This window comes from Heterodontus francisci, chromosome 36 (assembly GCF_036365525.1).
Source record: "Heterodontus francisci isolate sHetFra1 chromosome 36, sHetFra1.hap1, whole genome shotgun sequence".
In the NCBI taxonomy this organism is placed as follows: domain Eukaryota; kingdom Metazoa; phylum Chordata; class Chondrichthyes; order Heterodontiformes; family Heterodontidae; genus Heterodontus; species Heterodontus francisci.
The window spans coordinates 18,025,975-18,049,074 of NC_090406.1; the positions used below are offsets into that span (position 1 = coordinate 18,025,975).

Consider the following 23,100-nt stretch of genomic DNA (forward strand, 5'->3'; position numbering starts at 1 on the left):
TTTGCCACATCAAGGTTGTTGCTGCCAGCAGTGCTTGTGCTGCGCAGAACAGCTCAGTCTGGAGCCCCGTGGTTCTGTCATAATTGGTCCTGCTGATGCCAATGGGGTCAATTCTAATTACAGATGTGTATGAAAATGTTACTACTTGAAATTGATTTAAAATATGAAGAAATTGCTGATCTGTGCTTTCACAGGCATAGGTACAAAGGTGCAGATAAGGCCAAGTTCTCAGAGTTCTTCCAGAACTGAGAACTCAAGCACCCAACTATAACATAGAATTACATAAAATTTACAGCACAGAAACAGGTCATTCGGTCTAACTCGTCTAAGCCAATATTTATGGCCATGCAAGCTTCCTCCCACTCTATTTATTTCATCTCATCCTATTGACTTTTCCTTCTATTTCTTTCCCGCTCATGTACTTATTGAACTTCCCCTTAAATGCATCTATGATATTTGCCTCCACCGCTCTACACGGCAGTGAGTTCTATTTTCTCATCACTCTCGGAGCAAAGAAGTTTCTCCTGAATTCCTTATTGGATTTATTAGTGACTACCTTGTATTTATGGCTCTTAGTCTGGAATGCCCAGGAGTGGAAACTTCTTCTGTACATCTACCCTAACGAACCCCTTCATAATGTTAAAGATCTCTGTCAGATCAACGCTCAGTCTAGAGAAAAGAGCCCCAGCTTGTTCAGCCTTTCCCGATACTTGTACCCTTTCAGTTCTGGAATCAACTTTGTAAATCTTTCTGCACTTTTTTCAGTGCTTCTATATCCTTTTTATATGCAATGCCTAACCCCAGCATATAAATTCTCCCGATTTTTTTCAGTCATAAACCAAACAATAATTAAGTGCTGTTAAAGGCCAAAACAATAGTTTTATTTTGTAAAAAAAAAAAATTTCTGTCATTTGCTCCACTCTTGGTTTTCCACGTTATGCATTCTTTAATGGTTGACTATGTCTCTACATTGTTGCAGGAAGTTTGAGAGTATTCATGGTTGGTTCACCATTTTGAGAAGTGCCCATTTTCAGTTTAACAATCCTTCCTGATGGCACATTCATCATCTGTTGGGTTGTTGCATAGTACAACAAAACGTGGCATAGGCATGCCAATTTGAATCTAGCTTTAAGCCTTGTTGGTGGAGTGGGGTGGGGTGGGAGGGGGTGGGGTGGTGGTGAGTGGGGGGAATGCAGATTTATCAATTTACTGTCATTATTCTTTAAAATAAGGACCTTTGAAATATCTTAACTTCACTTGTTGGTTGCAATACTTGTGTAGGGCTGTTCCTCTTCTGCGTGATGTAAAACACAGCTGCTTTGGCAGTACAAATACATGGAGTTCAATGCCACAAATTGCCAGACTTTGCATTTGAGCTACATAGGGCCATTTATGCCTTGAAATAACATTGTTGCCTCCAATGTTACCCACATTTCTGACTGTGAAGCATATTATGACATGTATGTTCTTTGGCCTCCTTGCCTCGAGAGACAATGGGTAAGCGCCTGGAGGTGGTCAGTGGTTTGTGAAGCAGCGCCTGGAGTGGCTATAAAGGCCAATTCTAGAGTGACAGACTCTTCCACAGGTGCTGCAGATAAAATTGGTTGTCAGGGCTGTTACACAGTTGGCTCTCCCCTTGCGCTTCTGTCTTTTTTCCTGCCAACTGCTAAGTCTCTTTGACTCGCCACACTTTAGCCCCGCCTTTATGTCTGCCCGCCAGCTCTGGCGATCGCTGGCAACTGACTCCCACGACTTGTGATCAATGTCACAGGACTTCATGTCGCGTTTGCAGACGTCTTTAAAGCAGAGAGATGGACGGCCGGTGGGTCTGATACCAGTGACGAGCTCGCTGTACAGTGCGTCCTTGGGGATCCTGCCATCTTCCATGCGGCTCACATGGCCAAGCCAACTCAAGCGCCGCTGGCTCAGTAGGGTGTTTTCGCTGGGGATGCTGGCCGCCTCGAGGACTTCTGTGTTGGAGGTACGGTCCTGCCACCTGATGCCAAGGATTCTCCAGAGGCAGCGAAGATGGAATGAATTGAGACGTCGCTGACATAAGTAAGAGATAAAAACTATTACTACAACACAATTTACCTCCTGGTATGAATGATCTTTTATTATAATTTAATTAAAAGATTGACAACAAACTGCTTAAATGATGTTGCATGAATTGAGCCTGTCAGTACTCTTGCAGAAGCAATGCCCCTTTAAGTAGATGGCAAGCTAGATAAATTTGGGAAGATCAACAAAGTTAACTTTTATTACAGGCCTATAAATCCAAAACCTTTTCCACCTCTGTCTTAAATTGCAAACCTAGCACATCTTCAATTAAGCAACCTTCTGACGCCCCCTCCACATGTACTCAAAAGACATTCAAGATTACATTGACTGTTCAGCCTGGGACTCCTTCTGCCCTTGAGATCCGCCTGACTGAGGTTTAGGGTGGGGAAGAACTGGAAAACCAACCTCATGAATTTTGGATTGTATTTGAAACCAAATCTTTCGTAAAGGACTTGGCCAAGCAAATTTAACTACTCTTTTCCCCCCCAATCTGCTGACATGCTGTCTGGCACTAATGAAATATGGCAGATTGGCAATATATTTGAGGAGAATCAGCAGTACCTGGATTAAGCAGTCACATCTACACGCAATTCTACAAACTGTTTGGTCAATAAAGGAGAGTTCACTCTTAAACCTCAATTATACAGAGTTCCATTTTGGAATCTGGGCTTTTCTACTTTTGGTTTTCAATCCATCAAATCAGATTTCTGTAAATGTGTAGAATTATATTGGTGGCAGTTTCAGGGCAAACCCATTAGGAAAACACCATACATTTGGTTTTCATTGGTTCTGGTTTGTTCAAATTCATAATAGGTTTGCAAAGATGTAATTACACATCAGAATGTGGATGCTGGCTGGTTTGAGAGCTGATTCAGTCATTGCGTAGTACAGCTGAAATTAGTCATCCAAGGGTTCCATTCCCACAGTTTGGGTTCATCTCAAAAGTTGACGATTCCACTGCATTTAGATTACTACGTAATTAAGTGTTAACACTTACTTGTTATAAACTGTTCCATTCTATGAGTACTTTAATTGGGGATGAAATAACACATGAGAAACAGCTGTTGGGGATGTACTGAGTAGAAGGTAAGTACTTCCCTATAAGTAGAGCATTAAGGTCAAAGTAAGAATTATACCTGGACTACTCTGGTGCTGCTTTTGAGGTTGTATTAATAAATACCAAGAAGTAACTTCCCTGCCACTCGTGTTTTTGACTGTGAATGTCCATGTATGGTGAACGGCGCAAGCAGTGAAAAAATGTTATTGAATCTCCAGTTGCTTGTATGGATTAAATTGTTTTTATCTTGACCCCAAGTTTCCACCAAACTCCAATGGAGCAGATGCCTCCACAGGTATAACTGGTGTGCTACTGAGCCACAGGGATAACAAAGGGTCCATGTGAGATCCTCGATCTGGGAAAGGAAAGATCAGCTGGGTTCCGATTCCTAATTGCTGTCCAATGACTACTGCCACTCTTGGAAAGTATGTGAGTGGACACTGACTGAGTGGGTGCAGGGGTAAGGTCAAGAGAAGTTGTGATAGACTCCCCCACTGAATAGCCTTCTGAGCCCAAGGCTGGACTTTTAGGTACTGGCAGGAGCAGGAATGGAGGCAGGCTGGGGATGAAAAAAGCGGCATTGGCCGGCATGACAATTTCCTGTCGCCAGCAGATTTCATCAGGGCGGGAGGAGGACAGTCCCGAAAATGTGCCCAATCCATTAATAAGTGGAACTGAGGTCGTTAAAGAGCTCATTTAGAGCTCGTTGAGGGCCTTGTTGAGATTTTTGTGCAGGCGCACAGACTGCGAGTTGGGTCTGGGGCAGACCAGGTGAACAGAGGCGGATACACAGCAGGTAGCCAGTTATGGCTGCCCCAACAAATTAGGTCGACACATAAAAGGGAGAACAGCTCAGAGGGTGCCATTGAGTCAGTGCAGGTTGCGAGGGGAATGCTCAGTAAGTGCTCGGGCAGTGCAGGGGATCGTCACCCTCCTGGCACCGCAAGAACATAGAGTCATAGAGTCGTACAACATAGAAACAGGCCCTTCGGCCCACCGCATCCATGCCGACCATGATGTCTATCTAATCCCATCTGCCTGCATTCATTCCATATCCCTCTCTGCCTTGCTCATTCAAGTACCTGTCCAGATGCCTCTTAAATATCACTACTGTTCCTGCCTCCACCACCTCCTCAGGCAGCTCATTCCAGATACCCACTATTCTTTGTGTGAAAAATTTACCCCTTTGATCGCCTTTAAACATCCTCCCTCTCACCTTAAATCTATGCCCTCTAGTTTTAGTCACCCCTACCATGGTAAACAAACTCTGGCTATCTACCCTATCTATGCCTCTCATAATTTTATATACCTCTATCATGTCCCCTCTCAGCTTCCTTTGCTCCAGGGAAAATAGACCGAGCCTATCCAATCTCTCTTTATAACTCAAGCCCTCCAAACCAGGCAACATCCTTGTGAATCTTTTCTGCACCCTCTCTAGCTTAATCACATCTTTCCTGTAGTGCGGCGACCAGAATTGCACACAGTACTCCAAATGCGGCCTAACCAACATCATGTACAACTGTAACATGACGTCCCAACTCTTGTACTCAATGCCTCGACCAATGAAGGCAAGCAGGCCATACGCCTTCTTCACCACCCTGTCTACCTGTGTTGCCACTTTCAGGGAACTATGTACTTGCACCCCAAGGTCTCTCTGCTCAACAACACTCCCCAGGGCCCTGCCATTCACTGTATATGTCCTGCCCTGGTTTAACTTCCCAAAATGAAGGAGTCGGGGCTTCCAAACACAATTGGGATTCCACCTGAACACTAGGAAGGGAACAGCTGGCAATAGGAGCACAGCTATCAGATTTCAGGTCCAATGTCGATGAGGGGCAAGATCCTTCGCTGGTAGAGCAGAGCCCCAGGCATCAGGAGGGCAGAGGTGAGGGACAAGGGGCAGGAAGGCAATGGAAGCTACATCCTCAGAATAGGATCTACTGTCAAAGACAGAGTTACCTTGAGATGACCAAGAACCAGTGCTGCAGGAGACTGTGTCTCTGAGATTTGTGCCCTGGTCACGAAAAACCTCATCTCTCGCAGCCCTGCTCTCCATGCCATGCCAGTCGCCGTCAAAGTCACTGTGGCGTTGAACTTCTTTGCCTCTGGCTCCTTCCAAGGATTGGCTGCAGACCTTGGTGGTGTCTCGCAAACGGCTGCACACCACTGCATCTCGCAGGTCACTGATATATTATTTGAGAAAGCTGGGCACTGCATTCAATTCCTGACAGATGGTGCTTCACAGGCAGAAAAGGGCAGTGGGTTTCACCTCCAACACTAGATTTGCCCAGGGGCAGGGCATCATTGATTGTACCCGTGTGGCCATAAAGGCACCAACTGGGTGCCCAGTGAGATTCTTCAACAAGAAGAGCTTCCACTCCCTCAATGTTCCGCTGCTCTGCGACGATAAGAGCTTCCTGCATGTGTGCGCTTGCTTTCCTGGCAGCTGCCATGGCTCCTTCATCCTCTGCCAGCCCAGGCTGCTGCAGCTCTACATGGATAAATTCTAGGGGACAAGGTGGCTACTCACCCGTCTATAAGAGCCCAAGACAGAACTGAAACCATCTGCTCTCTAGGACAACCATTGAGCAGGCCATTGGGCTTCTGAAGAGGTGGTTTTGATGGCTGGTCGGTCGGATGATGGCCTGCAGTACATTCCTGCAAGGGTCTGGCGCATTGTGGTGGTCTGCTGTGCTCTCCATCACATGACCCCCCAGCGAGATATGGACATTGAGAAGAGTGAAGGACTGGATGGACACAGCTCAACAGAGGAAGAGGGGGAGCAGGATGTGGAGGAGGAGGAGGTTGGCCACTCTCTAAATGGAGGAGCTCATGTGCTTAAACTCTGAGCCTTTGTGACATGCATGAGCTAGGTTGGCACCTCCATTCTCCACCCATGACCCCGCACTGCCTCAGAACCCCAACATGTGGGAGCACATCTGTTGCTACTGGTCTAGGTAGAGCCTCCTTTCCTGTGACTTCTGAGGCCCTGCATCTGTGCCCAGCTGAGTAGGGCTGTCACAGTCTTCCATCCTCCGAAGGGGACTGCCCACAGTTGTCTCTGCCTCTGTCACCCCCTCCTGCATACTCGTGATGTGCCACACTTTCTATTCACACATGAGGACCCATTGTGGTGATTGTATCTGCGCTGGTGGAGGGTGCGCTTGTTGTTGTATGATCGTTTTAAGAGTGATGTCCCTTTAACAACTCAGTAAGCTAATGAGCTAAATACCAGGATGAGGTCATCTGACTGGAAGCTTTAGACTCTCTGCATTTAACACCCTGGACAAAGGTTCTGTATATAGTTTACTCTATATTGTATGCACTAGTTTAGCTGTTAATAAACCTTCTATAGATCTTCAAGGAACTGGAATCCACGTACTTCATTGTATTGCTTAAAATAACACAAAGAATCTCATGACACTTGTAAGGTGTGACAGTGCTTGCTGAGGTCTGCTCTGTCAGCACTTGACCCGATGATGGTGCAAGAATGAGTCTTTGTGCCTTCACATCAGAACCTGCAGGAGACAAAAGAGGATTTCGAGAACTAGCATTGGAGAGCAGAGGCCTCTGCAATGCTGAGGCTTCCCAATTCAGTTTAGTCTTTGGCATGCTGCTCGACGGACTGGAGTGCAATGCACACCCCTAATCTACATATTCCATTTTTGATTCACCCTCTCCCACAGGGATGCCCATCTTGCGTTCCCCAATTTGCTCATGGTCAGCAACCCTGGCGATCTCCATCGTTCCCTCTTCCATGCTGGTGATGATATGCAAGATGGTAACCCCACTTCCTGCCTGGGCCCCATTGTGGGCATCATGGGCCTGTTTCTCCTGCAAGGACAAAAGAAAAAGAAGCAAGGCTTATTTTCATAAGAAGCCGCATGAATCAGTGCTCCTCAACAGACTATGGCTCTGAAACCTGCTCAGGGGTCAAGTAAGTGCCTTGGACACACTTTCCTCCCACGTTCAGTAGCAGCATCTGCCCTCAGGCTCCTCAGCTGGTATGTCTGCTGGAGTTTGAATATCCAGAGGTCTGACCTGAGAGTCTGGCATTGCACTCACCTTGCCAGAATGAAGAAGTTAATTGAACCTCTTTTGGTCCAGGACTCAAGTCCTCCTGACTATACTCCGTCTGCTCACTGCTTCTGCCTCCTCGATCCAGGTCTGCTTGGGTGGGTGGCTTTCTCCCTTCTCTCCCTCACTGCCTCCAGGAGGACCTCCAGGTTGACATCCAAGAAGCGAGGGGCAGTCCTGCCCCGGGTTCCAGCCCTCTGCCCCTCCTGCTCCATCAGTTACAGTACCCCAGCAATTGATTCAGTGAAACGGTTGCTGTGTTCGGTTAAAATCAGGCCCACTCTCTTTCTGTCCTGCCTCCTTCCCAGTCCCCTGCAGCTGCTCATTGACCGCCCAACCCACGCTCCATCTAATTAACAGTCCAGCCCCATGAAAATCAGGGGTTATGAACACTTCAGCCTGGGGCGGGATCAGGACCCGCAAACAGTCCCGACATCTGTTTCCTGCCCCCAGAAGGAAAGATCTGCCCTCATTGTCTAAGTTCACACATGAAGATTGACTTCTTAAGTGAAGTTTCCTAGAATTATTATTGTCCATGGAATCATACCCCAACTTGAGTCTTCAAGAGAGGAAGGGGAATGCTAAATAGGCTGAAGAATATAAAAGCCTATCCAATTTCAACTTCTCAACAGAAATGCTGCAGGCTTCTAATAAGAGATTGGAAGCCATTTTCCATGCTGGTAACTGTTACCAGCACTAATTGCTCAAAAATCCTGCAGGAATATCAAACTCCAAGCTAAGCTAATAGCATTCCCAGCGTATAATAATGGAAGCACTGACAGTGTTAACGGTTATTTAAAATAAACATTACATTTTAATCATATAAAGTCATATGCAGAACTTTGCAGAGAATAAATAGTTTATCAATCATGTGAATTTCTTCTCAAATTAATTCACCTGTATTCTCAACCAATAAATTATATTTTAATTAAAAGGCAAATGCAAATGAGAGGAGTTTTTTTTGGTGAGGGGCAAGTCAAATAAGAAATGTTGAGTGCACATGATTCCGAAATGTTAAGTAGAATAATCAGCTGTGGTCATAAATCTGTTCAGTTTGTTCAGGCCTTTATAGGATTTCCCCACTCCAGTGACTTGAGAATAAACTATAAACTGACATTCTAGTGCAGTGCCGAGAGAGTCATGGTTGAAGGTGCTGTCTTTTGGGTGACACCTCATTTGCCATCTCAGGTGGTGTTAAAAGATTCCACGGCAATATTATAAAGAAGATCAGGGGAGTTCTCCCTGGTGTTCCGGCCAATATTTATCCCTCAACCAACATCACTAAAACAGAATATCTGGTCATTATCACATTGCTGTTTGTGGGAGCTTGCTGTGAATAAATTGGCTGCCGCGTTTCCTACATTACAACAGCGACGACACTTCAAAAGTTCATTGGCTGTAAAACACTTTAGGATATCTCAGGGTAGTGAAAGGAGCTATATAAGTGCAAGTCTTGCTTTTTCCTAAAGGTGCTTTGTATTACAAATACAAAGGTTAGTAGATTGCAGACACATGGAGCTCTCTCCAATGACTGCACTCCTCAATATAAGCACCCTGTGGTTTGGAGAAATGATGGCATCATTACAGCCATGGAGATGTAAGTCTATGAATGTGCTGTCAGATTAATGGAGCTTGTTTCTGTAAAGTAAATGTGGGGAGATAGCCTCTCTACTTCTCCTTCCCCCACGCTTCACTATATTTTCACTGTTACAGAAATTAATCCACTGAACCCATCATGACCAGCCACTGTCTGAAGAGTATAAGGGAGGAGCAATGCATGAATGTCACGTTCCTGAGACAAGACGGACAAAAATAGATAGGGTAAAGGCCACTTAAAAGATTTCCAGATAAGGAATCTTCTCTGAGCTTTGCTGCATTTTTCTTTGGATCACGCAGGACACATGCACGCTGCAACTAATTTCCCAACCTCATTCTTTCATTCAACACCTTCCTGCGTTGGCTTTAAAAGCCTACAGTCGCCAGTCAAATGCCATTTGCATTTTTTCAGGCAGATTATCAAAAGGTTAAAGCTTTTCTCAGCAGTCAGTCAGTCACGGAGCCCTGCCACAAATACCAGGCAGCTTGATGGGGTGTGTATATAAGGAGAAAACTTAATAGCCTTTCACCTACCAGGGCCCAGCACTTGTGGAAAGTCAGTAAAATTGCCACAGGCTTTCCTGATAGATTCTTTTCGCTTCTCTTCCAGCTGATTCCCATTTTTGTCTAGGTCACACTCCATGGCCTTTGGTCAAATTATCTCCTAACTCTTTCTTCACTGCTGATTTCTATATTTGGCATATTAACCCATGAATTGAGTAGTCTAATAATATGGCCACAATCACACAATGTACCGGATAGTCTGATTAACAAGCAGCTGGACTACATGTTGTCTGAGTTCCACATCTGATACTTGTCCTTACCAAGTAATGCCCAGTATCCTTCTCAAATAAAAGTGATGGGGGGAAAGGGTCTGGATTCCCTCCCAAAGTAATTTTCAGCTGCAGACTTTCTCCTGCATAATTTAAAGAAAACAAGCTGTGCGACTTCTGATTCTCCAAAACATTTGCAATGTCAAGAGGCAGTTCCCATTTTTTGTCGTTTGTACTTGCACTTTGCGATCAACTTCTCTGTTTTGCTATGGCTACACTGCCAAGATAAATATTCTGTTCTATCTTGCTATTCCTCTATGATCTTTGTATTCTCTTCACCAATCACCATTACCTTGGTCGTGGTTGTGCTAATTTCAAGGCTGAACACCCCAACTTAATTGATAAGGTCCATTTTTCTAACTTGTATTCTTAAACTCCTATCAGATATTAAAGTGATGCATCTGCAAAATGAAAGTATTCCAACTGACTGTACACATGTTACTCTAGCCTGCTTCTCAACAGCAAAACTCTTTGCAGTCAGGACTTGACTATATACATTGTAGGAATCTAAAACTTCAGGCAATACTTAATAATGGAGTTCCAAACAAAATAACAGTAACCCACATCAGTGTTTACTTTTCATCTTTGTTCCCACTCTCGTTCCCCAGTGTATTTCTTCTCAGACCTCTTTTCAGAGAGCAAGAGTATCATGCGATTAAAACATTTCAAATCTAATCGTCTTGCTTACTCTAATAGTATTTGAGCAGTAAAGAGCACTTGGTGATAAGTTGAATTAAACATTCATGAGCATAGCAGTTGCGAATTATGTGGACGCTGGAGCACTGCTACTGTACTGCCATTGCTTTGTGCCAGTATAGGACAGAGTTGCTCTGTATTTTCTGGGAAGGGGAAGAGATGTCATTTGTGTAATATGAGGCACAATTTTCCTGTATGTCTGATGTCAGATGTTCACTTTTTAGAAAGCAGTTTGATTCTTGATCTCCTGCCACTGGTATAAAAGGGATGGGGAACTGACAGTGCCTGAAAGGGTAGCAGAAGTAGATTCAATATTAACTTTCAAAAGGGAATTGGATAAATACCTGAAATAGAAATCTTTGCAGGGCTATGGGGAAACAGCATGGGCTGAATGGCTGTTTGCTGTACTACATGATTCTATGAAATGGTAGATAGTTTTTTTTATGGGACAATGCCCATTTAAGTGTATAAAGAATCAACAATTATTCCTAATGAGTTGGCTGACGACCTTTAGCAAGATGCAGATTCAGAAGGACAGCCTCCTGCCCTATCCTCACACACTACATGATCACAAGATTGCCACCTGCACCCCCTCCATGCCTCCACAAAAGATCTTGTTCCTACTCCATGAGTATATTTTCCCTCCCTGGCACTGGGGAGAGCAGGGGTGGGATGTCATAGTAGCTGGGAAATCCAGAAATGTGGGTAATGTAGTGGTCCTTCCAAATTTAATGGAAGGAGTTCATTTGAAATTTTTTTCTCCGATTCCCATCCAGCAGCCAGACAGATTGGGAAGCTGGGAAGCTGGCTGCCTGCCGGGTGGGAGGCTTGTGCTGGGGAGCAGAGCGGTGGGAGGGAGAAATCGGGGTTGTGACTGTAGCACTGTGTGGTGGGGGGGGGGGGGACATTGCGGGTCAGAGGATCAAAGCCTTTGCACGAGGAGGTTGTGGGTCAGGGCAGGGTCACAGTTTTGGCGGTAAACTATCACATGGTGTTGAAGTTACACTCCCCCCACCATCTCTGCAACATGGGGCGGCACAGTGGCGCAGTGGTTAGCACCGCAGCCTCACAGCTCCAGGGACCCGGGTTCAATTCTGGGTACTGCCTGTGTGGAGTTTGCAAGTTCTCCCTGTGCCTGCGTGGGTTTCCTCCGGGTGCTCCGGTTTCCTCCCACAATCCAAAAGACTTGCAGGTTGATAGGTAAATTGGCCATTATAAATTGCCCCTAGTATAGGTAGGTGGTAGGGGAATATAGGGACAGGTGAGGATGTCGTAGAAATATGGGATTAGTGTAGGATTAGTATAAATGGGTGGTTAAATGGTCGGCACAGACTCGGTGGGCCAAAGGGCCTGTTTCAGTGCTGTATATCTAAATCTAAAATCTAAATCTAAAAATCCTGTCTTCCAAGATTTGCTGCTATACCTCCATAGATTCCCTCTCCCTCTTAGACCCTCTCCCCCAATCATTCCACATCTCTAATCTGAGATTCCACCCCCACCATCCCATGTCCCAGACATCATCCCATTATGTGTTTTCTCTGAAATTCCCCTCCCCCAGTTTTGTAGCAGGTCTCCATTTCATATTGCCCTCTTTGTCAAAAGTCAGCTTCAAACCCTCCTCAGCCCACCCGCTGGCTGCTCCTGCCTTTCCGTCCATATGCCCATTAACCTTCTTCTCATAGTGAGATAGGGTGTACAATATTGGCAAGCTTATACAGATATTCTGTAAAGCAATGAAAATGGTTAGTTTCCGTCATTGGTAATCAGGATGCCAGCCCATTCCCAGCTCCATTATGTTCCCTATCACAAGAAGATTAAGCAGCAAACATGAAGTGGTTGGAAGGGGTGAGGGATTTGAAGCTTGAAAATGGTAAACTGCAAGTGGGCAGGCAGTGAAAGAGTAAAATCAGTGCTTGAACCTGACTGCAAGGGGTTGGATCATAAAATGTGAAAAGTATCAGCTACTCCAAAGCATAAATTTGTGATACCTGCACAACCCACAGTGAAGCACTGATCCTTCATTTGGCCCTTTCATTGCACCACAAATAATGGCTGAAGGATCATGGGGCAGAAACGACTGCTGGTAATGTTGTTGTACTTGTGTCAAACTCCTCTCCTATTTTAACAGAGGCATGAATGAATCCATTTAAAAGTAAACAAGCTGGCATGGCTCACTTGGTAATATTCTTGCCTCTGAATCGGAAGGCTGTGGGTTTATATCCTGCTTCAGAACTTGAGTGCATAATCTAGACTGACACATCTGTGTAGGATTCAGAGAGTGCTGCATTGTTCAAAATGCTATCTTTCCAATGGGACATTAAACTAAGTTGCTGTCTGCTGGAAAAGGTAGAACATCTCATGGCACTATTTGAAGAAGCAGAGTGTTCTCCTGGCCAATGTTTCTCCCTCAACCCAAAACAGATTAACTGATCACTCATCTCTTTGCAGTTCTCTGGGAGGTTTTTGCATGTAAAATGATTGCTGTGTTTGCTACGTCATGATAATTCATTGTATATGAAGTGGAATATTTCTGAGAGACGGATATGAATGCAAGTCTTCTGTTCACTGCCGACAGTAATTTCTACCATTTTGTCTTACTGTTGTACTGTCACCTCTTGCAGTGATCCAGGCTAATAACTGAGCTCTTGCTGGCAATATTTTCACAGAGAGGATGTGGAGCCTTATGTAGTAGATGCTTGAGGCTTTTCACTGCTTTTCTCACCACCACCACTTTTTACTGTGCTATTGTTAATCATTTGCTTCAGCATCCTGAACACAAATGGATATTCTTCCTTTCAGCTCCCTGTTCACAGCTTGAGTTGCCTCCGTGATCTCCGTCACCTGCTTCCTGCACCAAATCACTTCCTCTTCCATGACCCTTTTTTTGTTTGTTTTCCATCCCTTCCTTGCAATCTTCCAGTCCATTTCATCACTCTTTTGTCTGCCCCATGGGTTACCCCATGTCTCTGTGCATTTAAAAATCTATTCAATCAGCCAATTGTATTCAATCCATTTCCATATTCCCAAACATTGACAGCAGTCTGCGGCGTTTGAGGGGTTAGTGGGTGAGGGCTGGGAGTGATTGTTGGGGGGGAGGGGGGGGTGATGCAGATCCCAGAATACTGCTCCCTATGAACACATAGTGTGACACACGTGCACTCCCATTTACTAGACGATGAAAAAACTCTTGGCTCCATCTCACAAAGCTCTGCTTCCTGTTCATTTTTTGTGGATGAAAAGCTGGACAGATTCCCTTTTACCCAAAGTTACTGCAAGCTGTCAGGGTTTGTTCCTTACTTTTCAGGCCGCAAATAACTCGGCAGCTGCGAGTGTCCTTTTAATCAAACTTTGCTGCTGAGTGCAGTGACCTCAGCACAAGGAATGCCAAAGTCCTTTTTGCAGTGAAGCTATCTGCACTAACTCATTAACACTGCAGTTAAAGTTCCTAAATGAATGCCCCCAAGAGACAGCAGGGCCACTGTGGTGTCAAAGAGAAACTATTCAAAGAATTGGCTGGAAGCACGGGGTGGACCTATATAAGTGAATGGCGTTTGGGTGTGAATATAAAAAACACCTCAAACATCTGGTGAGTTTTGTGAATAGAGCTTTTTAGGGCGTCAATGTACTATGTACTTGTGTTGTTATTAATTTCTTGAGAACATTCAGGCCTCAACTAGTCCAATAGTGCTCAGGGATGGAGAAATGTGGAGTACAAGTCTCCTGTCAGCCAGTTGTAAAGCATCATTGCCAGATGACTGACAGTAAACTGTCTCTGCCCATTCTTTTGGCTTGAGAAAGTGTCTAAAGGAGTCTAAAGAAAGGATTCAAAAATCGTTGGCTGCAATTTTCAGCTCCTTGGGACTGTTAAACTCAACTATTAAAAACCCAATCAGCATCATCCAAAATTTTAGAAATTCAGATTATTTTTGAATTAACACGAAGAAAGCTGTAAAAGCCTTAAAAAGGGTACAGAGGAGGTTTTACCAGGATGTTACCAGGGATGAGGGACTTCAGTTATCAGGATAGGTTTGAAAAGTTAGAACTTTTCTCCTTGGCACAGAGAAAGTTAAAAGGCAACCTAATAGAGGCTTTCAAGATGATATAAGGTTTTGATAGAGTAGGTAGAGAAAAATTATTCCCTCTGTCAATAACCAGAGGTCATAGATTTAAAATCACTGGTAAATGATCTAGAGGGGGGGGATGAAGAGAAATTTGTCACTCAGTCTTGTCGTGATCTGGAATGCCCAACCTGAAAAGGTGGCGAAAGCTGCTTCCATAAATAATTTTAAAAGAGAGATGGAAAGGTGCTTGAGGGTTAGGAACTTACATGATTAAGTGGGGAGCTGTAAAGGAAATCAGGTAAGAAAACTTTAAACTTTGAAAACATAGTACAGCCTAAAATGAGCCAACTGTTGCCTCATTATGAAGAGGGAATCCTCGCTAGGTTCCTGACGTATGCCAACCACACGCACCAACTCACTCTCAGAACTCTGCCCCTAGCATCTTACCTCTCTCACCCATCATCCCTTCCTCTGACAACCTCCACCATCCCTCAGTGTATTGATTTCAAAGTTCCTGTCCACATTGTTACAGCCAGATGAGAAGGGGGTCACAGGCACCACTCTTGACCTTCCTCTTCTTTGGCTGCAACAGGGCTTATTCTTTTTTTAAACAGTGGTCGTTCTTAGCACCTCATTGAGTGTTTTAACTTTTACCTTTAATGTGATCGTGAAAGGACCAATCAGACAGATTTTCTTGAGTTTAAACAAGAAAGAGGTGAGTTTATTATACTTAACAATATAAACCCGATCTAAAAAAAAATCAAAATATGCTACACATTCACGCACACATTCACACGGGAATCATACGCACACACAAATAGATTACAGAGTGAAAAGTAGATTTTGTGGTTGGATTAGAGTCCAAAATAAATGGAAATTAAATACACAGTCTGTGAGGTTGGATGATTCGATGGTCTTCCGGCTGAAGTTGTATGCTTGAAGTCTTTGGCTGGCCAAAGTGCACTTTATGGCTGGCCCACTTGGCTCAGGGCTTTCTTGGAGGCAGGCTCGTAGATGGCTCTCTTCTCATGGTCTCTGTCTGTAGCAATCTGTAGGCTTGGAGGGTCCACAGTCTCAGACGGTTTTCAAACTTGTGGTGTTATCTGGGGGAAGAGAGAGAGAGGGAAGCACACACCCTTTCTGCTGCTGCACAATCTGAGTTACTGGTTTGACTCCCTTTGTTCAAGGAAACTGACAGATTTCACAGAGATGGACAGATGGTCATATGACTGCCTCAGTGTATTCTCTGGAATGTTCTAATGAGATTCAAGGATCAGAATTGGCTCCCCAGGCCCCAGGATACCAATATTTACTTGGAGGGTTTTGCTCTTTCAAAGTGAAGATGTTAGGATTGTCATGAATGCTGTGCCAATGATACAAGCTTAGGTAATTCAATCACTTAGGCAAGCCATTGTTCTGTGTCCTCAGACCTCTGTCTCCAGTTGGGCCTTGGAATGTGAAAAGGTGTTTCAGATGCAAATTGTGGTGGCCACCTTGACTGCCAGTTCTTTAGAAGTTAACTGCAGGATATTTTCCACTAAAAGCTTAAAGTAAGTTTCCAACCAATTAATTAATATTCCTTATTTGGCATATAGTTTTTCTTGACTACATGTATCACTCTATGGCCTCACCTCATCTTATCTCTGCAACCTCCTCCAGTCCTGTATCTCATTCACACTATCCACTCTTTTATCTGCTGTACTCTTGCCACTCCTTTGTTTCTCCATCAGTGGCAAAGCTTTCAAGTCAACACACCCCTGCACTCTGAAATTCTCTTCCTAACCCTTGAGCCTGTGACATCTCTCTCTCCCCACCTTCAAAAGCTTCTTTCTAATAAACCTCCTCAAACCATGTTTTTGGTCAACTCCTTTAATTCTGCTCTTTGCTGCTGCTCAGCCTTCACTGCACATTTTGTGACATTTCTTGGGAGATTTCCCCCTATATTAAATGTGTCATACCTGTGCAAGTTCTTTGTTGAGTTACTTTTTTATTATTTGCAATATTATTATAAATATTAAGCCTCGGTTAGCACAGCATTTTATTTCTGCGGATCAATGGAAAAACTAGAGATCTGAGTACTTGAAACAGTGACCTCCACCCACACCTCCACCCACGCACTTGGGTTGCTTTCCCAACAGTGCCACTATGCAGAATGTATCATGTCTTTCAATAATGATGTTTGTATTACCTTGATCACAGATTGGAGCAGTGCAAAGTGTGGCCTTACAACTTCAGTTCTGATGTTTATTTCATTGAAACCTTAGAAAGCTTGAGTATTCATGCCTCCATATCACTAGTGGAGAAAGAAATGAGCTTCAAGATTTAAAAAAATAGGCTTTTGGAACCCAGTACACATCTTTTACTGAAACCCCACTGAAAATGGAGCATCTGGTCAAAAAGTGCTAGATGTTAGTTAGGGTTGTCACCCAACAAAAACAACTTGCATTTATGTAGCTCTATTAATGCAGTAAAACATTCCAAGGGGTTTCACAGGAGTGTTATCAAACAAAATTTGGCACTGTGCCACATAAGGAGATATTAGGGTAGCTAATCAAAAGCTTGGTAGGATTGAAGGAGGAAAGGGAGGTAGAGGGGTGAGGTAGTTTAGGGAGGGAATTCCAGAATTTAGGGCCTAGGCAGCTGAAGGTGGAAGGTTGGCCAGCCGAGTTTGGAGGTAACAACAGCATGAGTGAGGGTTTCAGCAGCAGATGGGCTGAGCGGGTGAGAACAGCAATACTAGGGAGTGGAAGTAGGTGGTTTTGGTGATGGAGAGGATCTGGGGTCGGAAGTTCAGGGTTAAATAGGAGGGCAAGGTTACGAACAGCCTGCTTCAGCCTCAGACAGTGTCCAGGGACAAACAAGAATAGCCACTTGGCTGAGGTACTGGAAGCTGCCATCACCAGTGGAACACTAGCTCAAGTATGAATTGTTACTATAGGGATGGGTAAAGTCAGAAAATCAGTGTGACAATTTTAGAAAGGGGAGAAAAGGTTACAAGTTTCATTTCAATGGCTCAATTTTATTTCTTTTCAAAAGTAATATTTTATTTCAGCTTTTCTAATTGTAGTCATGTAAATGAAGCATCGACTTCATGTTTGTAGAACTTAACCATTATGCCACTTTTTAATGGAACCATATTGAGGTCATTACATCTCAGAATAAATACCTTGTGCAACGGAACTGCTTAGTCAGAAGATTCCCTTCCTTTTTGATAATGTTTAACCGGATGTATTAAGCCATTTTTTTTCCACATCAAGTTCCTCTCCAGGTGGGAGAGAATCCATTAGGTATAAAGATTAACTGAAAGTAACGGATAATCATGTAAAATAATATTGACACTATCTTCAAGATAAGAGCTTCATCCCTTCCACAAAGCAAACTTGCAAAGTGAACTGGCATCTTGCCATTACAAATGCAATGGCTCTGAAATAGTTGTTATTCTTCAGCATTAAAGGCAAGGTCAACAGCTGCTGTTAAAGGCCTTTAAATACAGGCCTTCTTTTATATTAAAATCATGCTGGTATCCCACATTTACACACGGAAGTGGAGGAACTGTGTAGACCAACTCCTGGCTTGGAGTTTGAGCATTGCATGAGTGGCTGTGATGCTTTGGTGTGTTGAGCATTCCTGATTTTAATTGCTCCAGCATTGGCAGCTGTGCCTTCAGCTGATAGGATGAGAGTAAGCTCTTTTTAAAATTTTATTCATTCATGGGATGTGGGCATCGCTGGCCAGGCCAGCATTTATTGCCCAACCCTAATTGCCCTTGAGAAGGTGGTGGTGAGCTGCCTTCTTGAACCACTGCAGTCCATGTGGGGTAGGTACTCCCACAGTGTTGTTAGGAAGGGAGTCCCTGGATTTTGACCCAGCGCCAGTGAAGGAACAGTGATATAGTTCCAAGTCAGGATGGTGTGTGACTTGGAGGGTAACTTGCAGGTGGTGGTGTCCCCATGCATTTGCTGCCCTTGTCCTAGTTGGTAGACGTCGCGGGTTTGGAAGGTGCTGTCTAAGGAGCCTTGGTGCGTTTCTGTAGTGCATCTTGTAGTTGGTACACACTGCTGCCACTGTGCGTCGGTGGTGGAGAGAGTGAATGTTTGTGGATGGGGCGCCAATCAAGCGGGCTGCTTTGTCCTGGATGGTGTCGAGCTTCTTGAGTGTTGTTGGAGCGGCACCCATTCAGGCAAGTGAATTCCATCACATTCCTAACTTGTGCCTTGTAGATGGTGGATAGGCTTTGGGGAGTCAGGAGGTGAGTTACTCGCCGCAGGATTCCTAGCCTCTGACCTGCTCTTGTAGCCACAGTATTTATATGGCTACTCCAGTTCAGTTTCTGGTCAATGGTAACCCCTAGGATGTTGACAGTATAGCCAGTATAGACCAGGTGGGACAAATGGCCCTTTTCTGTTCTGTACACTTCATGTAATGTGATGTGTATAGGGGTCATTAGGTTGCATAATATCTAGGTTTTCATGTCACTGCCTCAGGACACAAATGTGTTGAATCTGACTTTGTGCATTTCATGCCCAGTCTCAGCTGCTCCAGGAACTGAAGCACAGAATCACAGAATCTTTACAGTGTAGAAGGAGGCCGTGCCCACACTGGCTCTCCAAAAGAGCAACCCCCTCAGTTCCACTCCCCTGCCTTCTCCCCATAACGCTGCACATTCCTCCTTTTCATATAACTGTCTAATTCCCTTTTGAATGCTTCAATTGAACCTGCCTCCACCACGTTCTCAGGCAGCGCATTCCAGACCTTAACCACTCGCTGCGTGAAAAAGTTTTTCCTCATGTCACTTTTGTTTCTGTTACCAAATACTTTATATCTGTGCCCTCTCGTTCTCGATCTGTTACACTTACTAAATCACTTAAAGGACACAAGAACACAAGAAATAGGAGCAGGAGTAGACCATATGGCCCATCGAGCCTGCTCTGCCATTCAATACGATCACAGCTGATCTTAGATTTCAACTCCACTTTCCTGCCTACTCGCCATATCCGTTGATACTCTGAGAAACCAAAAATATGAATATCTCAGCCTTAAATGTATTCAATGATGGAGCATCCACAACCCTCTGGGGTAGAGAATTCCAAAGATTCACGACCCTTTGAGTGAAGTAATTTCTCCTCATCTCAGTCCTAAATGATCGTCCCCTTATTCTGAGACTGAGATTACCCGACCAGCGGAAACAATCTCTTAGTGTCCAGCCCCTTCAGAATCTTGTATGTTTCAATGAGATTGCCTCTCATTCTTCTAAACTGCAGAGAGTATAGGCCCAATTTGCTCACCCTCTCATCGGAGGACAATCCCCTCATCTTAGGGACCAATTTAGAACTGAGAATGCTTTGTCTTTCACCACACCATTAGCTTTTTTGCCTTTGCTCCATGACCTCCTTGTCAGTTAATCTCTCTGGCCCTCTGTCCAATCACACACCTTCCCTTTTGTTACTTTACCACCCCCCCTACCCCCGCTTTACTTGTTTAAAACCTGTTACATTTCTAACCTTTGCCAGTTCTGATGAAAGGTCACCGAACTAGAACTGGAAATGTTTGCTTCTGGTAGTGCTGCCCATGGGCCTAGCATTATGTTAAAGTGTTAGCAAATGCAACTCAGAAAAGCTTTCAACCCTTACCACCACACAGTTTCAACGATCAAGGTGCGCAGGCTTGTACCAGAAAAAAGGGAGGGATCCTCCAGATTTAGCTACATCCAAATACATAACATACTTCTTAGCCAGTCTATGAGTGAACAAAAGGGATGATTATCCTAAATCCCACTGCCAGGTGGAGGGAGGGGCAAGAGGGAAAGAGAGGGAGGAAAGAGGGAAGGAGGGAGTGTCAATCACTGACTGTACCTATCAGGAAATTGGGGGTGTACCAGCCTCAATTCTTTTTCCATTAAAATGAAGACTGTCTGCTTGTGACTTCTGCCAGTTTTATTTAAACAATTGCTACAGGCCTCCGTGCTTTGAAGATGAACACTGTTAACATAACCTTGGTTAGTCCCAGTCGAGATCTGGAAGCCAAATATCCCTTAAAAAAACTTAGAACATTCAAGGATTAGGCTTTCTCCACGTTTCCTTACATGTTTAGTGTTAGAACTAGTGTACTAGTTCTCCATCCTGCATCCTGCCTTTGACTGAGCTGGCTGAATTTGTGCACATTTTGTGCGGAATCTGAGGTCACTTCTATGGGGATTCTTATCCACTGAGAATTGGCATACTTGCCAATTGTCCTGTTTTTCCTGGGACAATGCAGTCTTAATGGAATTTTCTCATGCCCTGATGTCTTTTAAAAGAGCAAATAAAAAATCATCTGTATTTGTCTTAAAAATAGATGTTTTTCAGAAGTGAAGCTCAATTCCTCCTCCCAGCATCACGCGTCTCAGAGAAACTTTTATCCTGGCCTCTCCCTGAGCAGGAGACCCCAGTGGTGATTGTTCCACTGTTCCGTAATAATTTGTTTTAGAAAATTGAACATATACACTGTGATTTAAATTATTATTAGTTCAAGCAAACCCAGAAATAATGCTAACAGAATTATGCTTAACCTATTGGTTTAGTTTTCTTTTGTCGGCTATTATAGTTACTGTGTTAACCATTTTAACTGAACTGCATTAATTCCACCACTGAGATAGGGAACAGAAATGTCACACTAATGTGTTTACTGTTTGTCTGCTAGTACCACTGTTAATAGTTGCTAGGCATTCTTTCCAGCCCCTCTTCAGCTGCCCCAGAGGGATCATGCTAATCCAGAGCAGGCCTCCAAAGCCTGCTGCAGTTGTTGTTCACCACCCTCCTCAGGCAGACTACCCAGCAGAGGCTGAAAATCCAACTCAACCCTGCAAAATAACCTGACCCCAATGAACCTAAGGTACACTAGGGTTCCACAAAACTTAAAAGAGAATTGGTAACACATTGTGATGTGACTCCCCCCCATTGTGATGGGCCAAGACCTAAAGGAGAGGACAGCAAGATAATTGATGAGTGAAAGCGAAGACAAGGTAAATCAGGAGGCAGCAATTTGGTAAACCAGAGCCTACATTTTAAAAGCTTGAAGATCTTGCCAGGAACAACAGGCTGAGAGAAGTAAGGAATGCTGAGTCTTGAGGTCCCAGGAACAAACTAGTTAGAAAAGGAGATCATTTGACGGGTCTTGATTTCAACTGTTCAGATTGTAGGGAGGTGGTAGAGCTTGGAGCTCAGAAAGAACAAGAAAGGTATGGACAATCGCTATTTCTGCCTGAAAAATGGGTGCATTTCCAGGCCACTATTTCAGGTGTTTTATAGCAATTTTAAAAAATCTCTACTTGAGGTTTAATGTATTTCGAAATCTATGCATGTTTTTTTCATGGCACCAGTACCTGAAACATTAAAAATAGAAAAGCTTCTTCAGTCACACTTTCTTAAAAATGCTGTGCATAATGTGCAAAAAAGATTGTTTGATGGTTGCAAATGTGATTTTTATAATTCGTTCATAAGATAAAGAGGGACTTAAAGAATATAGTGCAGAATTTCCTGGGATGGCGCAATCTATGACTTTTGACACAACGTGCACTGTTTCGCAAGCCTGCCTTCTAAAATATACCAGAAAATTAATCTGAACACACTGCTGGGATCATAGAGGTGGTTCAGGAACCTCAGAAAGGGCACAGCCAATGGTTGGCCCCAAATTCCTTCACATACCACGATAAGAGCTTGTTCAATCATTTTTTTCTGCTGCCATTTGTTGGATAACAGTTTAATAAAGCTGATTACTGTACAAAATCTTTATTGATGTCATTGCTGATTGTAAGTTCAATTGCAATTTTGTACTGAATAAAATATCTATTGTTTGGTTACATTGTGGGGGGGGGGGGGATTTTATGCTCTCCCCCACGCGGGTTTGGAGGCGGGGAGAGCGTCTAATCGGGTGGAATGGTCATTTTAGTGGGGAGACCCTGCCACCTTCCCGCCTCCTTCGAAATTAAGTGAATGGCTTTCTCACCCCATTGCCAATTGAGGCCCTTAACCGGGAAATTAATGCACAATTAAGGGCCCCATCCTGCCACCGCCACAATTACCCGAGCGGGCCTGTCACCACACGGGGAGCACAGCAGGAAAAACCGTGCGGGTTGTTTGCCGGCTCCACAGGGTGGGGGTGGTGGTGGGGGTGTCCCTTGTTAAAAGGCACAATGCCTGAACGAGGGACTTGGCATCGGGAAGGGGTGGGGGGGGGGGGGGGCGCCTGCTGAGAGCCACCCCTTGGCCTAGCTGCCAACCCCCCCCTCCGCCACGACCCGCACCCTGCGAGGCCCCTCCCACCCTGACCTACCTGTAGCCTGGGTCCAGCGCTGCTCCTGGGCCAAGGGTGGGTGCTCCACCGGCGGCAGCCACTACCTCCACAGTGGTGATACTCAGTTAAAGAGCTGCCGGCATCTGATTGGCCGGCAGCTTTAAAAGGGAAAGACTTCCATTGCCAGGGTCCTTGATCCCGTGGAAACTCCACCGCTGTCCAGTTAAGAGCCGAATTGGCATTTGATTCAGCGGTCTTCCCACAGAAAGGGCAACCTGAGGTTCTCGGCATTGTTTTTTCTGGACATCGAGACCCCCCGTTGCCCAGATAAAATCCCGCCCATTAGCGTGCCATGTTGTTCTTTGGGTTCACAGCCCCTGGGGACTCAGAGTGTTACACTGTTTCAGGGTTATCACTGCCTGAACACCTGTGTCATACGCTGCTCTCT

General features: G+C 44.5%; 1 protein-coding gene across 2 annotated transcripts; it reads right to left on the minus strand.

The window, feature by feature from the left end:
- Positions 1–301: 301 nt before the first annotated feature.
- LOC137351622 (uncharacterized) lies at positions 302–23,100 on the minus strand. 2 transcript variants are annotated; one of them, XM_068016242.1, is made up of 2 exons: positions 22,692–23,100; positions 302–2,049 (listed from the first exon to the last, which is right to left on the minus strand). In XM_068016242.1, exons 1-2 carry the CDS (start codon positions 22,941–22,943, stop codon positions 1,516–1,518), a joined length of 786 nt encoding a protein of 261 aa, XP_067872343.1. In that variant the 5' UTR covers positions 22,944–23,100; the 3' UTR covers positions 302–1,515. The 2 variants fall into 2 exon arrangements, 1 of the variants encoding a protein (XP_067872343.1); XR_010969529.1 differs by lacking the exon at positions 302–2,049 and adding an exon at positions 6,866–6,952.